This window comes from Neomonachus schauinslandi, chromosome 5 (genome assembly GCF_002201575.2).
Source record: "Neomonachus schauinslandi chromosome 5, ASM220157v2, whole genome shotgun sequence".
Lineage (NCBI taxonomy): Eukaryota > Metazoa > Chordata > Mammalia > Carnivora > Phocidae > Neomonachus > Neomonachus schauinslandi.
The window spans coordinates 75,994,816-76,021,413 of record NC_058407.1 but is presented as its reverse complement, the minus strand read 5'-3'; the positions used below and the strand labels follow the sequence as shown (position 1 = coordinate 76,021,413).

General features: G+C 38.0%; 1 protein-coding gene across 2 annotated transcripts in view; it reads right to left on the bottom strand.

Moving 5' to 3' along the window:
• Positions 1-399: 399 nt before the first annotated feature.
• The window catches only part of IPO8 (importin 8), a 65,114-nt gene continuing 38,915 nt past the window's right edge, over positions 400-26,598 (bottom strand). For both annotated transcript variants that reach the window (XM_021690482.2, XM_044914900.1), the window contains 9 exons: positions 26,319-26,385; positions 22,842-22,967; positions 22,081-22,178; positions 18,201-18,296; positions 15,325-15,545; positions 13,913-14,118; positions 11,227-11,427; positions 10,514-10,630; positions 400-2,355 (listed from right to left, as the gene is read on the bottom strand). In XM_021690482.2, the coding sequence (XP_021546157.1) occupies positions 2,258-2,355; positions 10,514-10,630; positions 11,227-11,427; positions 13,913-14,118; positions 15,325-15,545; positions 18,201-18,296; positions 22,081-22,178; positions 22,842-22,967; positions 26,319-26,385 (1,230 nt within the window). In that variant the 3' untranslated portion in view covers positions 400-2,257. The remainder of the gene's footprint in view (positions 2,356-10,513; positions 10,631-11,226; positions 11,428-13,912; positions 14,119-15,324; positions 15,546-18,200; positions 18,297-22,080; positions 22,179-22,841; positions 22,968-26,318; positions 26,386-26,598) is intronic.

Here is a 26,598-nt window from a genome sequence, read left to right as displayed (position 1 = left end):
GTAGGTGAGCTAAGGATCTTTCTACTCTGCCATCTTCCCTGGAAGTCCCCATTCCCACTCAACTTAGGCTGTCATTAGATTAGGAGAAGTCAATCAGAAAATGGCTCTATTTCCAGCCCCTTTTTTATTTTCCTTCAAGGTTCTGATGTGGCTTTAATGACTTTTGCTTTTTCAGAGCATCTGTCTTTCTCATTTGGACACCACAATTTATGAGATAGGCCCTAGCTCCCAACCACTCTCCACTCTAGCTTCTCCTGATGAACCCTTCTTACCCTCCCAAGCCAACAGCTACCTTGTTCCACCTCCCCCCAAAATCAAGAAAACATACTGATGGATTTTGATCACCTGCTTAAAGCACCTCCACATTTCAGAAAACATTTCAGACAGAGGGGTTCAGAATCCTGGGAATCAGTCCATGTTTTATTTTACAGTACATTCATATAAGTTCCTGCATTTCCAAGGTAACCAGATCACATTCAGGTTAGCACTGCTGGTAACAAAATTATACAACTACCCTGGCTTCAAAAACAAGATAGGATGATACACATTAACATCTCTTTCCCTTTAATACTGCAGAAGACAATACCTCACAAAAATAAAATCACATGCCTTTTACAATCCAGTGTGAAGGCATATTATTTATGTTAAAATAAACCATTTTGGACATGGGGAGAATAAGAAGAGTTTCAAAGCTTAAGATATCTAAAATGTCCCCCAGGGCCATCTTTCTCTTCTGCCAGCTGGTACATTCAAAATCAATGCCTTGGGAAGAGGGACAAGGAAAGCGAGGGATCCTTTAACTCTGAAACTCATGGCTTCTTAGGCTACTTCTGTAAAAACTACTTAAATAACCTAAACTTCTAAAAAGAGTTAATATTAACAAGGGATGGTAATATAGGAAGCACCTGGAGAAAATTCCTCCAGTCACTGAGGGGAAATACAAGCTGCAGACATTTCACAAAAACGGAAAACTGTATCACGTCCAGCAATACATTAGGTTTTGAAAATACACTTTCACTTTACTGTATGAAACACTATGATCCATGTTTTAGTCTTGAATTTGTTCAGAAAAACAGCCGTAACCTCCATCTGCAATATTTCCTATAGGCATCATTACCATCCAAGAGGGCAGCTGACCAACATCCCAACCCGTGAAAAATATAACAAGCTGAACTTAGCTATAATAAAGGCTAGAATGAATTAGGTAGGAAAAAATTAGATGTGTGAAAAGTAGAAGTTAAATTCATTTGGCTCTTTATCCTAGATAAAAAATTTTGTTAGAAAATGTTTTGGACCCAGGTCCAACAGAGCTGGAATGATACACTGTTGAAAATGCAAGCCTCTATCCAGAAAGACCACGTGCTTATGTAGCACCCTTCTCCTAAGGGTTCAATGTGCTTTAGTATAATTATCAATTCATTACATAATTAAGTACATGATTCAGAATACACTCGGACTTACTGTTAATTCCAGTGACTAAAGAGTTCCTGCCACTTGCTGCCAAGAAACTTTTGAGTCCTGAACTTACCATGTTATAAATGAAATTTATATTCATATTTGCTGACTCCAAAAAAAAAATACCACCTCTTTCTGGGCTCAAAAATATGATGGAAGAGGGAATAAGACACTTATTAGGAAAGCCACAAAACATCTGATGAAAAACCAGAGCCAGTGCATATTTTACAACCCCTGAAGACAGCCCCCAGCAGCAGGGTGAGTGAGGGGAGCGGTGATGTTTTTGAAACCAGAGTGACTTGTAGCTAACTGCCTAACAGTAAATTCACATAGTAAAATGCAGAATAAGTCAACATATAGCCAAGGTTTACATTATATCTAGAAATATGTTTTATGCTTTAAAAAAAATTGCAATGCACTCCAAAAAAATTTTTCAGATAATTCATGTACAACAGAAGGCACTGTTATCCGCATAAATCCACTGATTCTGCATGGCAAAAACCTGAGACGTGCAATTCAATTCAGTCCTCTAAAACCACCTTGGTCATTCGTCCTTTGGAGAATATGATTTGTCCTTTTCAGTCCGCTGATTTTGTTTTCCTTGAATTTCATACATTACAGTAGCTGCTGAGAATATATATTTCGGGGGGAGAAAGGTCAAAGCGGAAGAGGCAGCGGATAAAAGTGCTGCCTAATGCCAGAGTTAACTGGCACAGCCCACTCTGTCCCTCCCCTTGAACTTCACATTCCCCTGGTGAAGTAAAATGTAGTGATGACATTTGGTAGGCTGATGTTCCCTCTTTCAGTTGTTGCTGGGCACAGTCCCAAAGTTAAATGCGGAGAGGACTCCTTTGTTTTCAAAGGTGAAGCCTCCCTGTTGTTCAATCTTCTTCTTTGCCTCTAGCATTTGCCAAGAGAAGGGGGCGGGGGGAGAAGAGTATTTAAGGTGACAAAGTTGGAAATAACCTCAAATGAGCTAGATTTCTTTATACTTAGCATTGTGAAGGCATGTGACTCATGATATTATTCTGCCCAACTGAGCATTCGCCTTTTTTTGTTTCAATTCTAGTTGAATTTACAATATAACATACAGTGTTATATTAGTTGCAGGTGTACCATATAGTGATTCAACACTTCAATACATTACTCAGCGCTCATCAAGATAAGTGTACTCCTAAGCCCTTTCACCTATTTCCCCTGTTCCCCCCACCCACCTCCCCTCTAGTAACTAACCATCTGTTTGTTCTCTATAGTTAAGAGTCAGTTTTTTGGTTTGTCTCTCTTGTTTTCCCCTTTGTTCATTTGTATTGTTTCTTAAATTCCACATAGGAGTGAGATCATATGGTATTTGTCTTTATCTGACTGGCTTATTTGCTTAGCATTATACTCTCTAGATCCATCCATACTGTTACAAATGACAGGATTTCATTCTTATTTATAGCTGAATAATATTCCATTGTGTATACACACACACACACACACACAATCTTCTTTATCCATTCATCTACCGAAAGACACCTGGGCTCTTTCCATAATTTGGCTATTGTATATAATGCTGCAGTAAATATAGGGGTACATCTATCTCTTCAAATTAGTGTTTTTGTATTCTTTGGGTAAATGCCCAGTAGTGCAATTACTGGATCACATGGTAGTTCTATTTTTAACTTTTTGGGGAACCTCCATACTGTCTTCCACAGTGGAATTTCCAAATTCCACATTTCTAATTTGCATTTCTTTCAAAAGTGTACAAGGGTTCCTTTTTCTCCACATCCTCACCAGCACTTGTTTCTTGTGTTGTTGATTTTCTGACAGGTGTGAGGTGATATTTCATTGTGGTTTTGATTTGCATTTCTCTATGATGAGTGATGTTGAGCATATTTTCACATGTCTGTTGGCCATCTGTATGTCTTTAGACAAATGTCTATTCGTGTCTTCTGCCCATTTTTTAATTGGATTGTTTTTTGGCTGTTGAGTTGTATAAGTTCTTTATATATTTTGGATACTAACCCCTTATTGGACTGTCATTTGCAAATCTCTTCTCCCATTCCATAGGTTCTTTTAGTTTTGCTGGTTGTTTCCTTTACTGTGCAGAAGCTTTTCACTATGACGTAGTCCCAACAGTTTATTTTGTTTTTGTTTCCCTACCTCAGGAGACCTATCTAGAAAGATGTTGTTATGGCCGATGTCAGAGAAATTACTGCCTTTGCTCTCTTCTAGCAGTTTATGGTTCCAGAGCTCACATTTATGTCCTTAATCCATTTTGAGCTTATTTTTGTGTATGGTTTAAGAAAATGGTCGGGTTTTCCCAAAACCACTGTTGAAGAGACTCTTTTCCATTGCATATTCTTGCCTCCTTTGTCATATATTAATTACCATATAATTGTGGGTCCATTTCTATGCTCTCTGTTCTGTTCCACTGATCTGTGTCTATTTTTGTGCCAGTACCATATTGTTTTAATTACTACAGCTTTGTAGTATACCTTGAAATCTGGAATTGTGATACCTCCAGTTTTGTTCCTCTTTTTCAAGACTGCTTTGACTACTTGGGAGTCTTTTGTGGTTCTATACAAATTTTAAGATTGTTTTTCCTAGTTCTGTGAAAAATGCTGATGGTATTTTGATAGGGATTGCATTAAATCTGTAAATTGCTTGGGGCGCCTGGGTGGCTCAGTCGTTAGGCGTCTGCCTTTGGCTCAGGTCGTGGTCCCAGGGTCCTGGGATCGAGCCCGGCATTGGGCTCCCTGCTCAGCAGGAGGCCTGCTTCTCCCTCTCCCACTCCCTGTGCTTGTGATCCCTCTCTTGCTGTGTCTCTCTCTGTCAAATAAGCAAACTGAGGGTTGCTGGAGTCGTGGGGGGTGGGAGGGATGGGGTGGCTGGGTGATAGACATTGGGGAGGGTATGTGCTATGGTGAGTGCTCTGAATTGTGTAAGACTGTTGAATAACAGACCTGTACCTCTGAAACAAATAATACATTATATGTTTAAAAAAAAAGAAGGAAGGGAAGAATGAAGGGGGGGAAGTCGGAAGGGGAGACGAACCATGAGAGACTATGGACTCTGAGAAACAAACGGAGGGTTCTAGAGGGGAAGGGGGTGGGGGGATGGGTCAGCCTGGTGATGGGTATTAAAGAGGGCACGTACTGCATGGAGCACTGGGTGTTATACGCAAACAATGAATCATGGAACACTACATCAAAAACTAATGATGTATGGCGATTAACATAACATAATAATAAAAAAAAAGAACCAGAAGTACAACAACAGTAAGCAAAAAGGAAGAAGTAAATAAATAAAATCTTAAAAAAAAAAACGGAGACTGCTTTAGGTAGTATGGACATTTTAACGATAGTAATTCTTCCAATCCATGAGCATGGCGTATCTTTCCATTTGTTTGTGTCATCTTCAAATACTTTCATTAATGTTTTATACTTTTCAAAGTACAGGTCTTTTACCTCCTTGGTTAAGTTTATTCCTAGGTATTTTGTTCTTTTTGGTGCAATTGTAAATGGGATTGTTTTCTTAATTTCTCTTGCTGCTACTTCATTATTAGGTTTTCTGTACATTGATTTTGTATCCTGTGATCTTACTGAATTCATTTATCAGTTCTAGTAATTTTTTGATGGAATCTTTAGAGTTTTATATATATATATACATATATATATATAGTCTCATGTCATCTGCAAATAGTGAAAGTTTTACTTCCTCCTCACCAATTTGGATGTCTTTTATTCCTTTTTCTTGCATGATTGCTGTGGCTAGAACTTCCAGTACTATGTTGAATAAAAGTGGTGAGAGTGGACATCGCTGTCTTGTTCTTGACCTTATGGGAAAAGCTCTCACTTTTTCACCATTGAGTATGATGTTAGCTATGGGTTTTTCATACAGTCTTTATTATGTTGAGCTCTGTTCCATCTGCAACAACTTTGTTGAGGGTTATTATTATGAATGGACGTTGTACTTTGTCAAATGCTTTTTCTGCATCTAATGAAATGATCATATGGTTTTTATCCTTTCTCTTACTGATGTAATGTATGCCACTGATTGATTTGTGAATACTGAACCACTCTTGCATCCTGGGAATAAATCCTACTTGATTGTGGTAAATTATTTTTTCTGATGTATTGTTGGATTTAATGTGGTAAATTATTTTTTCTGATGTATTGTTGGATTTAATGTGCTAATAATACTTTGTTGATGATTTTTGCATCTATGTTCATCAGAGATATTGGCCTTGTAGTTCTCTTTATTTCATTTTGGTATCAGAGTAATGTTGACTTCATAGATTGAATTTGGAAATTTTTCTTCCTCTTCCATTTTTTGGAAAAGTTTAAGCACAGGTATTAACTCTTCTTTAAATGTTTGGTTAAAATTCACCTATGAAGCCATCTGGTCCTGGACTGTTGTTTGTTGGGAGTCTTTTGATTACTGATTCAATTTCATTGTTGATAATTAGTCTGTTCAAATATTCTGTTTCTTGCTGGTTCAGTTTGGGGAGATTGTGTGTTCCTAGGAATTTATCCATTTCTTCTAGGTTATCCAGTTTGTTGGCATATAATTTTTTGTACCATTCTCTTATAATCCTTTGTATTTCTGTGGTTTTGGTTATTTCTCTTTCATTTATGATTTTGTTTGAGTCCTCTCTCTCTCTCTATGAATCTGGCTAAAGGTTTGTCAATTTTGTTGATCTTTTCAGAGAACCAGCTCCTGATTTCATTGATCTGTTCTATATTTTAGTTTCTGTATCATTCATTTCTGCTCTAATCATTATTTCCTTCATTTTCCTGGTTTGGGGATTTGTTTGTTCTTTTTCTTGCTCCCTCAGGTGTAAGTTAGGTTGTTTAAGATTTTTCTTGATTCTTGAGGTAGGCCTGTATTGCTGCTATAAACTTCCTTCTTAGAATGGCTTTTGTGACCATTGTGCTTCCATTTTCATTCGTTTACATGTATCTTTTTTAATTTCTTCTTTGGGTCAACCAAGAAATCATTCATTGTTTACCAGCATGTTATTTAATCTCCATGTATTTGTGTTCTTTCCAGGTTTTTTCTTGTGGTTGATTTCTACTTTCATAGTGTTGTGTTCAGAAAAGATGCATGGTATAACTTTTTTGAATTTGTTGAGACTTGCTTTGTGGCCTAACATGTGATGTATTATGGAGAATGTTCCATGTGCACACTGCTGTTTTAGGATAGAATGTTCTGAATATATCTATTAGATCAATCTGATCCAATGTGTCCTTTAAAGCCACTACTTCCTTCTTGATTTTCTTTTGATCTACCCATTGATGTAAGTGGGGTGTTAAAGTCCCCTATTATTGTATTCCTATCGATTACTTTCTTTGTTCGTTAATAGCTGCTTTATATATTTGGGAGCTCCCATGGCAGGTACATAAATATTTAAAATTGTTATATCCTCTTGTTAGATTGTTCCCTTTATGATTAGGAAGGTCCTTCTTTGTCTCTGTAACAATGTTTGTTTTAAGGTCTATTTTGTCCAATATTAAGTATTGCTATCCTCCCTTTCTTTTCACGATAACTGTTTTTCCATTCCTTCACTTTCAGTCTCCATGTGTCTTTAGGTCTGAAATGAGTCTCTTCTACACAGCATATATATGGGTCTTGTTTTTTTATCCATTCCATCACCCTTTGTCTTTTGACTAGAGAATTTAGTCCATTTGCATTAATAGTAGTTATTTATAGGTATGTTTTTACTGCCATTTTGTTACTTGGTTTTGGTTGTTTTTGAGGTTCTTCTCCATTCCTTTCTTCCCTTGCTCTCCTCTCCCCATAAGTTGGCTTTCTTTAGTGATCTACTTGGATTCCTTTGTCTTTATTTTTGGTATATCTAGACTGGTTTTTAATTTGTGGTTACCATTAGGTTTGTATACAACATATTCTGCATATAGCAGTCTTTTTTTAAGAATTTTTTTTTTTAAGATTTATTTATTTGACAGAGAGAGAGCGAGAGCAGGAACACAAGCAGGGGGAGTGGGAGAGGGAGAAAGGCTTCCTGCCGAGCAGGGAGCCCGATGTGGGGCTCTTTTTTCTTTTTTTTCTTTTTTTTAAAGATTTTATTTGACAGAGAGCGAGACAGTGAGAACAGGAACACAAGAAGGGGGAGTGGGAGAGGGAGAAGCAGGCTTCCCTCCGAGCAGGGAGCCTGATGCAGAGCTCGATCCCAGGACCCTGAGATCATGACCCAAGCCGAAGGCAGACGCTTAATGACTGAGCTGCCCAAGCATCCCATATAGCAGTCTTTATTAAGCTGATGGTCACCTAAGTTTGAACCTATTCTTTACACCGGTCCCTCCCCCCACTCCCATATTTTAGGTCTATGGTGTCATACTTCATTTCCTTTTACTTTGTGAGTCTCTTGACTGGTTTTTACAGATATACTTATTTTCATTTCTTTTGTGCTTCCTACTTTGATTATTCATGGTTTTTGTTTTCCACTAACATTTCTTGTAGTGCTGGTTTAGTGGTCATGAATTCTTTTAACTTTTGTTTGTCTGGAAAACACTTTATCTCTCCTTCTATTCTGAATAATAGCCTTACCAGATAGAGTATTTTTGGTTGCAGATATTTTCCTTCAGGCATTTGAGTATGTCTGGCCTGCAAAGTTTCTGCTGAAAAATCCACTGGTAGCCTTGAATATAACTTTCTTCTTTTCTCTTGCTGCTTTTAAAATTCTCTATCACCACTTTTTGCCATTGTAATTATGATGTGTCTTGGAATGGACCTTCTTTGGTTGATTTTGTTGGGGGAGGTCTGTACCTCCTGGATCTGGATTTCTACTTCCTTCTCCAGATTAAGGAACTTTTCAGCTATTATTTCTTCAAATAAATTTTCTGCCCCCTTTCCTCTCTCCTTTTCCTGGGATCCCTATAAGTAAATGTTATTATGCCTGAGGGGGACACTGAGTTCCCTAAGTTTTCATTTTACAGAATTTGTTTTCCCCTCACCTGCTCAACTTGATTACTTTCCATCACTCTGTCCTCCAGGCTGCTAATCTGTTCTGCTTCCCCTAGTCCACTATTTGTTCCATTTAGTGTATTTTTAATTTCAATTATCATGTTCTTCATCTCTGATTGGTTCTTTTTCAATGTTTTCTCTTTGTTAAAGATCTCACTGAAATCTTCCACTGTTTTCTCAAGTCCAGTAAGTATCTTTATGGTGGTTACTTTAAATTCTCTATCAGGCATATTACTTATCTCTGTTTTGCTTAGGTGTCTTGCTATTGTTTTGTCCTGCTCTTTTATTTGGGACACATTCCTCTGTCTCTTCATTTTGTCTAACTTTCTGTGTTTGTTTCTGTTAGGAAATTCAGCTACATATCTTGTCTTGAAAGTAATGGGTGGAGCATGCAGTTTTAACAAGGTGGCGCTGGTCCTCTCCCAGAGGAGATGTGTCTCCGTCTCTGAGACCAGGCCAATCCACAAGGCACACACAGGCAGGGTGCACAGTTTTAATAAGACTGGCCACCGCTGCTGGGACTGAGACCCCACGACGTGCACAGTGGAGAGACACAGTGTTGACAAGGTTTGCACTAGTCTTCTGGGGAAGGGGACCCACAGCACCAGGCCTGAGGCAGGCCCCGCTGAAAAGGGCTGGGTGCATAATGTAAGCTAGCTCCTGCAGGTATCTGAGTGTTTATGCTGGAGGGCGGGGGAGAGGGGGGTGAGGAAGGGGAATGGCACCCACCAACAACTTTGTTCCTGGTGGAGTCTTCCAGTAATCTCTATCCCTCTGGGACATACTCTGAGATTAGTAAATAAATCTCCCTCCAGTAAGCCCCAGGCCTTTTTCAAAGTGCTGCCACTATGCTCTATCTCTGTAGGCTGTTTGTTGTGCGGTCAGTTTTCTATAGCCCTCAAGGCTCTCCCGGAACTGAACCTGCTTTTTTAAAGTTCTAGGCTGTAAGTCACACTGGTTGTAAGAATTCATGAAATTTAGCCCCTCTGTTTTTCAAAGCCACATTTGCATGCAGGCTCACAGTATGATAGTCTGTTTCTCTCCCCTCTCCATGCTTGCAGGTCCCTCCCACCAGTGGACAGACCCATGGTCCGTTTTGCTCCCCACTGCATCTCCGCCCTTCCTACCCTCTTTGATGTGGACTCTTCTCTACATTTTGTTGTGGAGTCTGTTCTGCCAGTCTTTGAGTCATTCTCTGGGTTATTTACCCTGATGTGAGTGTTCCCTAGTTGTGTGAGTGTAGGGTCCTCCTGCTCTGTCATCTCCCTGCGAAGTCCCTGAGCATTAACCTTTAACAGGACTATGTAAGTAAGTAGTTATGTTTGCTATCACAGAAAAACTGCTAAAAAGACTTTACTGGAAGTTGAGATGGGGGAGGTAAAAATAAGCAAAATGAAAACAGTCTCAAAGTTGTGTTTTAATAGTTCCATAGTCTACTGCTGGAAGTGTGCCTAGAATTCTCCTATCAGGGACTGACACAGACTATGCAGAGCTGAAAACTGAAGTCCATACAGAAGAACTTAGGCTCTAAGTCCCAGGGGCCTGTTCCATGATGTTTTCCACTAAAATATTTTTGTAAGTACAAAATCCTTTCCATTGGTTTTCTAGGATAAAATAATTTCTCCAGGTCAAAAAACTGAAAATCACCAATATGTAAAGCCCAGCAAAAAGAAATGAAGAGTGTTTCATTTCCAGGAAGACAAGCTCCTTGCAAGAACTCATGAAGTACCTTCAGTCTATCTGGGATTAAGATGTTTAGATGGGTGATCCAACTGACTAACTCTCCCTCAGCAAAACGCATCCTCACCTTTATGTATTAACTTGGGCTCTAAAATATACGGTAAGTACTCATGAATAACACCACCACTAAAAGACACATATTAATGCACGGGATTTTGCAGAGCTAAGATATCACACGTGATTAAAAAGAAAATTTTTAAAAATCATACAATAATAATTCGTTATTATCGTGAAAGGGTGGCCTGTAACAATTTTTAAAACAGCCTTCAGGTGCCACAAAACACATGAATAAGGCTGACTGTTGGCACGCGGACGTGTGCACTCCAGTGTGGAGATGTGGTGAGCTGACCTGCCACGGTCCTCCGGTGCTCTGCCAGGGTGTACACCTCCTGCAGCGCCCTCCTCTGGTCCTCACTGAGCGGTGCCATGAGGAGCTGGTACCAGGCAGCATCCCGATTCTGCACAGCTGTTGCATGGGGGGGGTGGGGCGGGGGAGGCGGATGTAGAAGAAAGAGAGTCTAGTGACATGATAATAGAAGTACGATGAGATGACTGCAAACAGTAAGAGACAAAGAGTACACCACCATAACAAACACAAGGTGGTAAAACTTACTCCAGCAAAGGATTATTTTTGTAAACCCACAGTTTACAAAACAAAAATACGCACTCTGTATCCAACCACGTGGGACTATCAGAGGATGGTTAACACATTGCCAATCTCTGCTTTACCCAGGTCTCTGTCTCCTTCCCCATTCTCTTCCTCCTGAGGGTTTACTAACTATGCTCCCTAAATTCCAGATCTTGGCACACACCTCTGCTCAGGTGCTGCCATTTTCCTCCAGATTCTCAGAGTACCTCCAGCTTCAATACCGCTCCCACACCAAGAACTCAAATTGGTGCTTTAGGCAAAACCAGCCCCCAAGCCTCCCAGGTTTTTCCATGTGGACAGCTTACCACAAACTCAACTAAAACCAGATTTAACATCTAAACCACCTTCTAACTGAAGGAAATTAAGATAGACTTTAGAGAAAATATCTGAAGAGTTAGGGAGTAAAGACATACTTAGCAGAGCTTGTGTAAAAAATTGATATTCATCCACACTGTTGTCAAGGTCAAGTGGAGTGCTGAATCCCTCAAGGGCAGTTTCTTCCAATACTTCTTCATCCCAGTCATCATCATCATCCTCCTCTTCACCTCTTCCGTTATTTGACTGCATTGCTTGAGCGATTACGTTTGTCTCCTCTTCATCACTTGAAATCTCCTCTGTGAATCCATTAATTATTTAAGACGAATGAAAACACAAAAGGACAAAACATTCTGGAAATGGAAAAATTGCCACCTATTTTTACATGAAATTCTAAAAATAAACCTTTATTGTAGTTTGCTTAATTGAAAATGACTTTATCCTCCTTACTAAAAACAATTTCCAAGTGTCCCTAAATCTAAAGTCTGCTGGACATTACTACTGTTTTGCTATGGCTGCCTCATACTCTTTAATACAAAAATGCTATTTAATCACAGAGTCCCAAATTGACTTTTCTGTCCCAAAAAAAAAAAAGACAAGTGTATGATCAGTGCATGTGTTTTAAATAACAATGACCTCCCATTGAGAATCTGGTCTCTTTTTATTTTTTTTAAGATTTTATTTGACAAAGAGAGACACTGAGAGGGGGAACATAAGCAGGGGGAGTGGGAGAGGGAGAAGCAGGCTTCCCACTGAGCAGGGAGCCCGATGCAGGGCTCGATCCCAGAACCCTGGGATCATGACCTGAGCCGAAGGCAGACACTTAACGACTGAGTCACCCAGGCGCCCCAAGAATGTTATGGTCTCTTAACAGTTACGTAAATTGATTATGAACTGCTTAGAAGTGCTCAAATGAGATCATTTCTGCTAACAGAAAAATACAGAAATAAAAATTAGCTACATGTAGGGTGAAAGTTGAAAGCTGAATTATATACCATCATGGATTGTTTTATTTTCAGTGCCAATCTGTTTTAAGCAGTTAGCCCAGTACTGTAAATAACCAGAAGACAGTAAATGCAGAACAAAATCAACCTAAGAGGGAAAGACCTAGAGTAAACCCAAACTAGGCAATATTACTCCAAAAACAGTTCTATAAAACATACCACACTGAAGCACCTGAATTAAACTGTGAAGCAGTTTAGGGGTAAGGCAAGAAACCCTAGTTTTGATCATTATGTATGTATGTATGTATATATATATATATATATATATATATGGCAAAGGTATAATTACAAAGAGAGCAAGAAATACCTTTCCTAATTAATCATTCTGTACTTCAGTGGAAATTCAACAGGAAAATCTGGGAAAGTACTAGAAAATTTTTTCTCAAGTCATATTAGTTATAAACCAACAGTTTACAAAACAAAAAATTAGAACATTATAACATTCTGAAAAAAGAAATTCTGTAGGGGCGCCTGGGTGGCTCAGTTGGTTAAGCGACTGCCTTCGGCTCAGGTCGCGATCCTGGCGTTCCAGGATCGAGTCCCGCATCGGGCTCCCTGCTCGGCAGGGAGTCTGCTTCTCCCTCTGACCCTCCTCTCTCTCATTCTCTCTCTCTCTCTCTCTCTCAAATAAATAAAAGGAATTCTGTAATTGTTGGCCTACACTTAGCAAAAAACAAAACCCTTCTAATAAAGAAGTATTACTGCAAAAGTTCTACATGGTATTCAGAAAAACAAATTTTTTTTGAGCCTGAGTGGCTCAGTTGGTTAAGTGTCCGACTCTTGATTTCAGTTCAGGTCATGATCTCAGGGTTGAGAGATTGAGCCCCACATCAGGCTCCACGCTGGGCAAGAAGCCTGCTTACGATCTTGCCTCTGCCCCTCCCCCCCAGCACACATGCACATGCTCTCTCTTAAATTTTATTTTGAGAGAAAGAAAGAAAAATTAGATCAGAAGATGTGCTCAGTTTTAGGGGTTAGGGAATGGTACCATTCCTTGTACATGAACAAACCAGGATGATGCCAATTAAATGTAAAATATTTTAAATCTACAGTCGCCAAAATCATAGAATTTAGCATCAAAAATAAAGATGTATGTTTTCCATGATAAGTTCTGATTTTTATCATTTAAAGAAATGTCTGTTTTTAACCAGAAGAGGAAAAACTCCATTTGGTGTTGGATAATGTTACTTCCTGGCCCAAGTAAGTAGTTTTTTGCAGTATCATTAAATAAAATAAAGATCTAATATCCTTGACTCTAACAATCTTATTCTCTCAGTTAAGCAAATAACCTTCATTTGTATATTCTAAATTTATTAATACATAAACCGTAAGCATCTCCCAAATATAGTTTAAGAACCATTAAAAAAAAAAAAAACATATCCAGCACTCTATTAATCTGCTAGGCTGACACTTCTGCTCTTAACTAATGGTTCATTTAATTCGTGTTGCTGATTTCACTGACACTGTCGGCACAAACAAGAAAATGAAATAACTGGTTGCTAACTTATGATCAAAACCATCTGATTCTGTTATAAATGCATCTGTATTTCCCAGGGTGTAACAACATTCATTAAGTTCAATAATTACTTACATGTCAGAAAGTGAACAAATCTAAATTTACATCACAGGAGATGTAAACCCACCCCAAAGTATTTGTTAAATGTGCAACAAGCCAAATGTAACTCTGTTTAATGACCCCAAATAGACTAAAATTAAAAAAAAAAAAACCACGCTCAAATCAAAATCAATTCTAGCACTCATTGCAATTAGAAGACTTTACCGTTTTCTTCCATATCAGCCTTCTCCACTTTTGAGCGATCTTCACGGTTTACCAGTTGCCTGGTAGCACAGACCTGCTTCAAGCCAAGGAAAAGGAAAAGAATTGAGGGTACAATCTGTCCCACTACAGCATCTACTGCAGGAGGTCGATTTTGCAGTTCCAAAAGGATACTCAGTCCTATTATACACATCTTCCGGTCATGATGCCTACAAATTACAAAGAAAAAAAAATGTGCTCATGAGAAATGAGGATAGTGGAAGAAACTACACGAAAAAATGGCCAAGGTAATATTTTAGGGTTCATTCAATAGAATTATACAGAGGTATCCCCCCTTTTGTACCATAAGAAATCCTACATAAATCAAGTTTTGTAAAAACCAATTATCATCAAAGCGCTACAGAAGTCTGTAATTAATATGGTGAATCTTGATATAATATCAATTTGATTGATATGAATGCTATATCTGGGCCTCGGCATACAAGTTCTATTAAAGCAAGAATACCTGTACTTGACAGCATGAAATTCCTAACCAACGGGAAAAAGGAAAAATTTAGACTCTGTCTTCTGCATTAGATTGGTCTACAAGGTTTCTTAACACATATACTGTACGAAAACCGCAGGTGCCAAAAGCTATTCAGAAACTCAGCATATAATAAGGTGAACTTGATGGCTCTAACTAAATCCATTAAATGTTCTCTGCTTTAACATAGGATAAGAAAAATCTGATTCTGAAGGAAAAGTTTGACAGTATACATTATATACATTTTTCTGTTTCTTCTAAGTGGTTTAAAAATATTAAGAATGGCAAGACTACTGTATTTGGTATAACACTCCCAGTAAGCCATCGTCAGAGCTGAAATTCTAGCACAACAGTCACAAAGAGGTGTTCAGTCACTGGAGGAGGGCATGTACCTACTACTTGGCATCTCACTTTTCCTAAGTTCAAAAACAAACTAGGAGAGTACTTCACATAAAGACACACTCTCCCACTGGGCCAGCACCTGGGCTACAATGAACACTCCTTCTTTCTGACCTCATATTTGAGAATAAGCTCCCGTGAGATCTGCAGGGTTCAATATCCTAGGACAAGACATCTTTACCAAACTGGCATTTTCCTTAGAAACCTGACCCCATTGAGAATGTTTTTGCCTACAGACACTTAATAGTCATGGAACCAGATGGACACTTAATTCTTGTAGCCTCAAGATATACTGCTAGCACATAAGTCAAAAACAAGTAGGGATAGGCTATAACTAATTTTCAGAGACTGCATTCTTTCCAAAAAGTAAATATTATGTTAATACCCTAAATATTCTTAAAAATGAAAATCATCTTTCTATATGCTATTATACACTTTTAAAAGTCAACTTTCCAGAAACAGAAATGTAGTGTAAAATCCAAAAGACACATACCCAAGAAAACAATCTGTATCATTCATCCACTGATTTATAAACTGTACAGTTATAGGTCCAGGGTTGTGAGGCAACTGAATTTGTTCTAAAGTATGTAGCAGCAAATCAGGGTTGTAGTACAAGGCAGCAATTGCAACCTGAAGACACATGGTACGGAGCTCACTAGTTTTGACTCCTCGGGTTAATCTCTCCAAAACAAGATGAACAAAGAGTGGAATGCACTAGAGGAAAAAATGAAAAAAAAGAGTCAACCATACATAGAAACCAGGTAGAGTGTCATCAATAAGTAAGACAGTCTTAATGATAATTAAACCTTTGCTTAAATTGTTTTGAGTTATTCAATAAATTCATATTCTCATAAAACCCAGAGATTAAATGGCCAAAAAGAGGTCCGAGAGAAGCAGTGTGAGGAAGTCTCCTTCCTTTCTGAGAGCAGATTACAGTTAGTTGAAGATTGTCCCACAAGAGTCCACACTCAAATGATGGCAATAATCCAAATGTAGACTCAGCCACTTCCACATTTAAGGTAAAATGACTAGGTTGGAATTTTTCTTTGTTAAATCAAATTGAATGGGGCACCTGGGTGGCTCAGTTTGTTGGGCGTCCGACTCTTGATTCTGCTCAGGTGGTGGTCTCATGGACATGGGATTGAGCCCTGGTAACACTTCCCAGGATGATCTACAGATTCAGCATAATGCCAGCTGACTCCTTTGCTGAAACTGACAAGCTGATCCTAAATTTCATATGGAAACTCAAGGGACCCAGAACAGCCAAAAGAGTCTTGCAAAAGAACAAAACTGAAAGACTCAAACTTCCTAATTTCAAAACTTACTACAAAGTTACAATAATAAAGACAGTGTAGTCCTGGATTAAGGATTAAAAAATTAACCAGAATGAGAATCCAGAAATAAATCCTCACATTTATAGTCACATCATTTGACAACGGTGCCAAGACAACTCAATAGGGAAAGAATCGCTTTTTCAATAAATGGTACTGAGACAACTTTCTATCCACATGCAGAATAATGAATTTAAACCCCTTCCTCATGCCACACAGAAAAACTAACTCAAAATGAATTAAAGACCTAAATGTTACAGCTAAAACTATAAAACTCTTAGAAGAAAAAAGAAGGAAATCTTCGTGGACTCAGATTTAGCAACAGACTCTTAAATATAACACCAACCACAAGCAGCAAAAGAAAAAAAATAGATAAATTGGGCATCATCAAAATTAAAAACTGCTTCAAAGGGCACCATTAAGAAAGTGATAAGACAATCCAAAAATTGGGAGAAAATTTTTGCAAACTGTGTATCTGATAATGGACTTGAATTTAGAATCTATAAATAACCTCTATAACTCAATAATAAACAAATAACCCAATTAAAATGGGCAAAGAATCTGAATAGACATTTCTCAAAAAAGATAAGCAAATGGCCATATGAAAAGATGCCCAACATCATTTACCATCAAGCAAATGCTAATCAAAACAACAAGATACTACTTCACACCTCTAAGCATGGCTATAACAAAAAGACAAAGCAAGAGTTGATGAGCATACAGACAAATTGGAACTCTCATTCAGTGCTAGTAGGAATGGGAAATGATGTGGCTGCTCTGGAGAAATAGTTTGGCAGGTCCTCAAATAGTTAAAAATAGAATTACCACTCGTAGATATATACCAAGAGAAATGAAAACATGTTCACACAAAAATCTGCATACAAATGTTCATAACATTATTCATAATAGCCAAAAAGAGGAAATAATCAGGGGAGCCTGGCTGTTTAGTTGGTCGAGCATGCAACTCTTGATTCCAGAGTCGTGAGTTCAAGCCCCACGCTAGGCACTTAATTAAAAATAATAGTAATAATAACTAAAAAGTGGAAATAATCCAAACATCCATCAACTGATGAATAGCTAAAATAAATGTGATATATCCACCCAATGGAATATGTAGCAATAAAAAGAAATGAAGTACTAGTATACATGCTCCCACATGGATGAACCTTTAAAACATTATGCTAAGTGAGAAAAGTCATTCACAAAGGACCACATGATTCCATTTATGTGAAATGTCTAGAATAGGCAAATCTCTAAAATAAGAAAGTAGAATAATGGTAGCCTAGGCTGGGGGGTGAGTGTTGAGGGGAAATGAGGAATGATTACTACTGGGTGTAGAGTTCTTTGGGGGGTAGTGAGGCAATGCTCTAAAACTGTCGTAATATTTGCATGATTCTGTGAATATACTAAAATCCACTGAAGTACGTACACTGTAAAGGAGTGAACTATATGGTATGTGAATTATAGCTCAATAAAACTGTTAAAAAAAAAATACATGGAGCAAAAGTTACAGAACTGAAAGAAAAAAGACAACTCCACAATTTTACTTGAACACTTCAACACTTCTCAGTAACTATTATACCATGATTACAGCAAACGTCAAATTAATCTTTGTTGAAAATTTATAGTGCTTTTTAAATCAGTAAAAGAAACTTTCTTTTTTGCACAGTATCTTCAATTCTGGTTAAAAAAAGATATCTGAGAATATTTCAACAGAATCCACAAAAAATAAAGGGAAAATGCAAATCTCTGGAAAACCTAGTAAGTAGAATTTACATATTTATCTCCTTCAGGATTTGCTTGATAGCCTCTTAAATTATTACATAGTTTCCTGTTTATTTCTTTCTCAACTAGAAAGCAAGGTGCAATTTTCAAACTGCATGGGTATTTTTCTTTGTCATTTAAACAGAATTTGTTCCAGCAAGCACGAACTACAGGCTATCTTTTTAATTTTCCATCATAATATAAACAAAATGTCATTCAGGTATGTAAATTTTCAATATAAACATCAAGTACAAACTTTCCATACATGTATTACCTGATCAATTCCCTTTCCTTTGCACTGAAGAATGATGACTTCAAGAAGTTTGGCTGCATGACATTCTGCATCTTCTCCTGCATCTCCACATAGTACCTACAATAATTACAATTCAGCTCAGCAGTGAATGGCATTGCATAGAATTTGAGTCTACATGAAGCAAATATCCCATAAAAATTCGGGCATTAGAATCATAGCTTTGGGGCACCTGGGTGGCTCAGTCAGTTAAGTGTCTGCCTTCGGCTCAGGTCATGATCCCAGGGTCCTGGGATCCAACCCTGCATCACAATCATCACAATCACAATAAAGTAAGCTATATGAGTTAATTGTCCAGATAAGTGAAGCTTCCCTTTAAAGGCAACAAAACAATAAAATGAAATGAAAAGAAATTTAAAAAAACCTTCCATTTAAACAATGAAACAAACCCTGTAGTTTTCTGTTTCTTTTGAGTTCATTTTTTCATAATAATAACCATAATTTACTATCACACACCTTTTAATTTCTCCATATGGAATTTATAACTACAAACATCGTCCATGGATGTTATAACCATTTAGGACTATAAGTATTACCGTACATAAATTTATCAGTTTACCAGACCATTCCTCTATTGTCAATTTTGTATTTCTACTATTATAAATAATTCTACAATGCACAGGCTCAAACATAAAAATTGGAATATAATTGCCTTACAATAAGGTTCCCAGGAAAGAGATTCATAGAGTAGAGCCATGCTTATATTGGAAATAAGAAAATACGGAAAAATTAGTAAGAGTTCAAACATGAGCTATAAGAAAAAGAACAGACTTAACCTGAAGAGGAGACAGAAATTAAAAATACAGACAGAAAGAGGTAACAGAGAGAAACAAAAGACAGACTCATTGAGTAAAGACAACAAAGTGGACAACTTTTGTCAAAATTATTCTTAAAAAGCACAGAGCAAAATTATAAAAATATTAGAAATGAAAAAGGCATAAATACAGGTAAAGGAGAGATTAAAATAAGCAAATACTATGGAGAACATTATATTCCTTAAATATTTGAAAGCTCAGATGAATTGGATAATTTCCTAGACAAATACAATTTAAGAAAACTGAATTAAAAAGAAATTCCAGATAAAGAGGACAGATTGAACATTCTCATTTTTATTACTTCCCAAAAGATTAAAATAATAAAGAGGTTTTAGAGGCATAAATCCACAAAGACAGAGGAAAGGAAAAAAGTAGACAGCTATACAATTTTGGAAATTGGAAAACAGATGGATCAGTGAACTGAATCGCAAACAGGAAGCTGGCAAAGCCAAAAATCAACCCCATACAATTTAAAATTCTACTTCTTAGGGCAATATATCTACATTTAGATTCTAAATGTGAATGGGCTCTGAAACCAGAATCCCTTGGTTCAAATTCCAGCTCTGCCACTTATTATCTGTGCTTTTAAAAAAGCTAATTAAGGGGGGCCTGGGTGGCTCAGTTGGTTAAGCGACTGCCTTCGGCTCAGGTCATGATCCCGGAGTCCCATGATCAAGTCCCATGTCGGGCTCTCTGCTCGGCGGGGAGTCTGCTTCTCCTTCTGACCCTCCCCCCTCTCATGCTCTCTCTCTCTCAAATAAATAAATAAAAATCTTTAAAAAAAAAAAAAGCTAATTAACTTCTGTGTCTTACTGTCCCCATCTGTAAAAGGGCGATAATAATATACTTACATGGCGGGGCTGTAGAACACAGAAAGAAAAAAAAAAATCACTCCCTTTGCCCCAAATTGCATTTACTTGGGTTTTTTGTTGGTTGGTTGGTTGGTTTTTGTCCCCACCTCCAGAAGGAGAAGAAAAAAAATATTTCGGTAATTTTAAAAATGGGCTCTGGAGCCAGACTCCCTGGCTTCAAATATGGCTCCAACATAGACTAGCTCTGTGACTTAGGACAATTTGACTCAGGCATGATGCAAAAACTTGTGCCTCGGTCTCGTCTTTGACCAAAAGGTGATCCTTTCCTCATAATGTTGTAAAGATAAAATAAGCTAATATGTATAAAGTACTTAGGAAATGCCTCACATGCGGTAAGAGTTCAGTAAGTATTAGCTATTATTAAAAACCACGAATATGACATACATTTTAACCACCTGTTAAGTCTAAGACGTCACTGTGAATATCACTTTTACCCCCGCTGCTATAATACAGAGCAGCTGTACTGATGGGTGTAGGACTGCTATGTTTTCTACTTGCTGCTTTCTCTTCCCTTTTGCCTCGCCAGCAACGGTCTCCACAACTGAGGAGAGGATACTGAAGACTGCCAAATGATTACGATTTAATAAGCTAGGTTATTACAGGGCTAAACAGGTCAAAAATCATGATTCTACTCCTTCAGTTTATATGTGATGAAACTTAGTGACCTCCCCAAATCTCCCAGGCTCTTTATGACTGAACTGAGACCTCAATCAGATGTGCTGATTATCAGTTCAGAGCTCTTAACATCTTGGTACCCATCTCCTCTAGTGAGGAAGATAGGTTGTACACTAGATATTTTACTCCCAAGGCCAAACTTAAGTATCGGGCAGCTCTATGCAATGCAGTTTTATATTTATGTATATATAAATATTTACCTAAAGGAGAAGGAAAACATTATTTGTACTCATTAATGATTGCAAGATATAACCAACGGAGGGTGAAATCTAATCTGTGACAAAGACAACATAATAGACAATCCTGTTTGTATGTAAATGTAACAGTAGCCAATATATGGCTAATAAATCATCCTGTACTGAGCTAAATGATGCCGTTTTTGTAACGGCATCAATTAAAAGAAAATCAGTGATTGACAAACTGTGCGGTTATTTTCTTAGCACTGTGCTTTTCTGTTGTTGGGATTTTTTTTTTAAAAAGATTTTATTTATTTATTTGAGAGAGAGAGAGAATGAGAGAGAGAGCACATGAGAGGGGGGAGGGTCAGAGGGAGAAGCAGACTCCCTGCCGAGCAGGGAGCCCGATGCGGGACTTGATCCCGGGACTCCAGGATCATGACCTGAGCCGAAGGCAGTCACTCAACCAACTGAGCCACCCAGGTGCCCTTTTGTTGGGATTTTTAATAACACTTTAATCAAGTAGTAAGTCTGCATTTTTGAAAGAAAAAAACACAAAATTATTTATCTTAAACATTATAAAGTACACAGCTACAAGAGCGGCAAACATCAGGAGTGCCTGGGTGGCTCAGTTGGTTGAGCATCTGACTCTTGGTTTCAGCTCAGGTCATGATCTCAGGGTCATGGGATCGAGCCCCGCATCAGGCTGTGTGCTTGGCACGGAGTCCACTTGGGATCCTCTCTCTCCCTCTGTCCTTCACCCAACTCGTACTCGTACTCACACACACACACACTCTCTCTCTCTCCCTCTCTCTAAAATAAAATAAATAAATCTTTAAAAAAAATAAATAAGGGGTGCCTGGGTGGCTCAGTAACTCAGTCGTTAAGCGCCTGCCTTAGGCTCAGGTCACGATCCCAGAGTCCTGGGGATCGAGCCCCGCATCGGGCTCCCTGCTCCATGGAAAGCCTGCTTCTCCCTCTCCCACTCCCCCTGCTTGTGTTCCCTCTCTCCCTGTGTCTCTCTCTGTCAAATAAATAAATAAAATCTTTAAAGAAATAAAAATAAAAATAAATAAAATAAATTTTTAAATTAAATAAATAAAAGTGGCAAACATTCTTAAGCACAACACACAATATAAAATTTTCAAATTACAATTCCAGGGCCTATTAGAAAATAAAAAATAGCAAATATATGTTGAAGGCAACACAAAACTAAAGTATAAGAAACAAATTGAAAGAGCGTCCTGAAGTAAAACACTCAAACATTAGTAAGAACCACTATAACAACTGATTAGGGCACACTTACCTTTCTACACATTGTAAAAAGTATTTCTAAATGCTTTGGATTAGATAATAAAGTATCTGTATCTATTGTCACATAATTGTGCAAGAGAGGCATCATATCTGGAAAAAAAGAAAAATTCAAAAGCCCACTGAGACTTGAGTAACAAGAGTAGAAATAAATTATTCCCACCGGAACCATATTTCTGTAGCACCCACACATTACTATCTTCCCCCACAACCACAAAATGTAGTAACAGAAGTGACAGAGCTGCTCTATTTATAGACGAGGAAGATGTGGATCAGAAAGATTAAAATGCTCATCATTTATTAGAGTGATTGTTCCAAATTTTTGTCTTTTTCTCCATGGGAGTCATCACCATTTGACAAACTGCATATTTTCTGGCTTCCCCACCCTCCCTGCCCTCCCCCCAACTAGAATGGAAGCATCAAAACAGCAAGAGCTATTTGGCTCACTGCTGTACTGCTGTGCTTAGAACAGTGCTTGGAATATAGGCAGTATTCAGAAAATAGTAATTGAATTAATGTATGGGTATATGTTCTGACTGCAAACTAATTTAAGATCCACCAGGAAACAGTCTCCCTTCTACTGCCTATATTCCCAGAGCTGCAAAACACTGCTGTGATGGGACCACCCTTTCCTCCACGGGGCAAGAACAATTATCTTCTGATTAGTACTGGAATCGCATGTGTCTTTATGTCAAGTGTCAAAGGAAATAATGTCTAGACACAGAAAAGCAAAAATATTAGATGTCAAAGCCATACCTGTAAAGTATTCAAAACAATCCTGCTGAAAAACCTCATATAATATACCTAGCAGCTGCCACATTTGAGGGGAAATACCATGGCAGGTTAAACTATATGCCAGGGAAAGAATTTCTTCATAGAATTCTAGAAGGAAGAAAATCTCTAGTTAGAATCCCAGAAAACAGGAAAAATTAAACACAAAGACCACAGCGAGGAAGATTTAGGCTACCCACTCGCATACACTCCTCTTACACCCAATATACTTTGAGCACCCCTTTCTCGGCATTCCCATCTTCAGCTACTACATTTGCCACCTTATATTTCTTACCAGGACCTGCCCCCTACCCAATAAGACAGCGCAAAGATTCGTTCTTACTGAACTTACCCAGTATTTTTGATACTGTGTAACAAATAAAATATAGTTTATACTTCTAAAGCTATGTTAGAAATGGATACAAGAGGGGCGACTGGGTGGCTCAGTCGTTAAGCGTCTGCCTTCGGCTCGGGTCATGATCCCAGGGTCCTGGGATCGAGCCCCACATCGGGCTCCCTGCTCGGCGGGGATCCTGCTTCTCTCTCTCCCACTCCCCCTGCTTGTGTTCCCTCTCTTGCTGTGTCTCTCTATGTCAAATAAATAAAATCTTAAAAAAAAAAAAAAACATACAAGAAGGAATAGATTGTGGTATATCTCTCATGTACAGGATTTTTAACCTACAAATAATTAAAATTCTTTGGGAAGCTTAATTAAGCTAGGCTAAAATATCTTCCTGCCTCACATATGTTTACAAACTATATTCTGGACTATATTTTGTCAATTTACAAACCTTGTAAAATTTGTATTTACCACAAGCCAATTATACCTACTATAAAGAGTCCAAAGGGAATGCTCTTGTATTTGCATATATATTTTTTATTACTACCCTCTGTCAAAAGGAAATCATGTCTAAACACACAATGAGAAAACACAATTCTCAATACAAAATTTTCAAATAATTCCTACCATGTCACTAAGCAAAAGTCTGTTAACTTCAAAGGTTTTTTTTTTTTTCTCTTATTTAAAAGGAACTAGGTACGCCTGGGTGGCTCAGTGGGTTAGGCGTCTGACTCTTGATTTCAGCTCAGGTCATTATCTCAGGGTCGTTAAGTTTAAGCCCCACATCGGGCTCTGCACTGAGCGCGGTGCCTGCTTAAGATTCTCTCTCTCCCTCTCCCTCTGTCCCCCCACCTCCACTCGTGCACGCTCTCTCTCAAAAAATTTTAAAAATCTTTGAAAAATAAAAGGAACTCATATTCACCCTGGACATGCTTGGGAGTTTTTTTCTGTAACATTATTTAAAACACTATATTCAAAAGCTAATAGATATTTGCCTTACCAAGAGCAAAATAAGATGGAAATCACAGATATTGGGAAATAATTTGTTACATAAGACAATCACTTGAAAAGCAGCATTATCTGAATATGAAATATCTGAAAGTTCTGTTTATCATCACCCCACACCTTGGATATGAGGAAAGGAGAGCAAATGCCTCTTCCTAACATGAAGCCTAAAGACAGAAAAGGGGCCCAAGATTTCCTTGCATACCCTTGACAGCTTCAGCACGTATGCACGACCCAGCCACTCCGATGCTGAAGATCAGGCCTTTGAAACTTGACAGAGAAACTAGAAGGCGTGAAGCTATTGCAGATTATTTTTTGTGGCTGTACTAGAGTCTGGACTGTGGTGGGCAGTAGTGCAGGACCCCGTGTTGATAAAGGCAGCACTGGCCTCCTCGGCAGACCACTTCTAGGGCAACTAGAAGTGGGGCTCCAGCCAACTCCAGCCTCCCCACAGATTCAGTGAGCTACCAAACATCCTTCCGCTAAATTCCATTTACGCCTGAATGCAGCAGAAGTTATTTCAAGCATTCTCAACCAAGAAGACTGACTGTTAGGATAGAATGGTTGTACTTTACTTTGATTCCTGTGTAAGATAAAGCAGTTGAAGCAGTTAATAGCTAGCCCTGGCTTCTAATAATAAATGAAATTTTAGGAGTAAATTAGCAATGAAAACAGGCCAGGGAAAAAATAAAGTGGGACAATGGAAAGAGACTAGACCATGGACACAAATGAAGTCAGGCTGCTGGGGTGGAGGTCCTGGAGTAAGAGAGTCAGCCCATATATATATATATATATATATATATATATTTTTTTTCTTATCTAAGATCCTATATAGCCAAATATTGGTTCAAAATGGGCCATTAACATTACAGCTAAAAACATAAGAAAGATCATCCATCACCATAGGGCTAGGGATGGGGTATCAGACAGGCAACTGGAGCCATGGCTTTCTCCTCTACCCACTGCAGCCAAAAATAGGGCTATTTCCTTAACATCCTGATGTTGCAATTGCTCAAATCAAACAGCTGGGGGAGGTAGATTAGAAGGTTGGTATAAACTATTTCTCTTCGCCTTACTTCATGGTTTCACTCCTCAAGATTACTTTACTTTAAATTTAAATGGAGAATCTTCAGTTACAATCTCTTCCGTGAATAAGGGCATCAGTGAGTATATTCTTTTTTTGCTTATCAGAATCTCTAGGGTTACGGTCCAGAAATGTCATTTTAAGTGGCTCCAGGTGATTCTTATGCACACCAAAGTTTGAGAACTACTGCTTTATAGCAATGATTTCAAAGGGAAGGAGGATGTACCTAGGCAGTGTACAAGATAATCCACTGAGAATGGAAAATAATGTATTACAACATTTTATATATATAGACATTTAATCCCATCCTTTTACATTTCTATTTTTATGGATGTAAATGTAATTTAGTAGCATGTATATTGCCTATAATATGCATTCAAATATTATTCACCTATATTAGAAGTACATGCTCAATTTTTTACTAATGGTATGAATGATAAAAAGTTTGGAGACAACCGCTCTTAAGCAGTCACATGCTTTTCTTCCACCTTTCTGTCTGCACACTATAAAGGCTGCATCTCCCTCTTGCCCACGTGACTTGGGGCTGCCACCTTTAAAATGCTTGGATACTATGGGAAAACAGTCTCCTCTACAAATTGCCATCAGTTTGCAACACCCTGATTCTATTAGTTACTCATTCTACTCAGAAGTCAGGCACTATAATATAACAGAACAACAATTATTTCATACTTCTGACAGGACACAGGTCTGTCATTTCACATTTTTCAATTCCAGATTAAAGTAACTCACCTGAACCTCATCCCAGTTCTTCCTTTCTAAAAATATAAAATTTAAAGTTCTCTGTCCTTTAAAAATTCCAAGACTAAAAATTCTTCATTGGATGTATTAAATTTTTCTCTAAATGAAAATATAAATATACAATACTAGAAAGTATATCCAAAAACAGAAGAAAATGCAAGCTTCTCTTCCTCAAGTTGTCCATATTGTTGAATTTGAAGGGCTAAAAATGCACTTTAAGTTCACCAAATTAAAAAAATATCAGTTTACCTTTTTACTCTACCTTTGAACTTACCAATTACATGTTTCTGTAAAACAAGATCAATGATCCGTAGACAGATATTCTCTAACTGCTGAGTAACCTAAAGACAAATTTAAACATTTAGTTTAAAATTCATCATGATAACCCTTACTCTATAAATATTAGCCCAATAAAAATACCAACAGGACTTTTTTGAGAGGAGAAGTTGACAATTCTAAATTTCAAGTGAAAAATATAACCAAGAGGGCGCCTGAGTGGCTCAGTCGTTAAGTGTCTGCCTTCGGCTGGGGTCACGATCCCAGAGTCCTGGGAT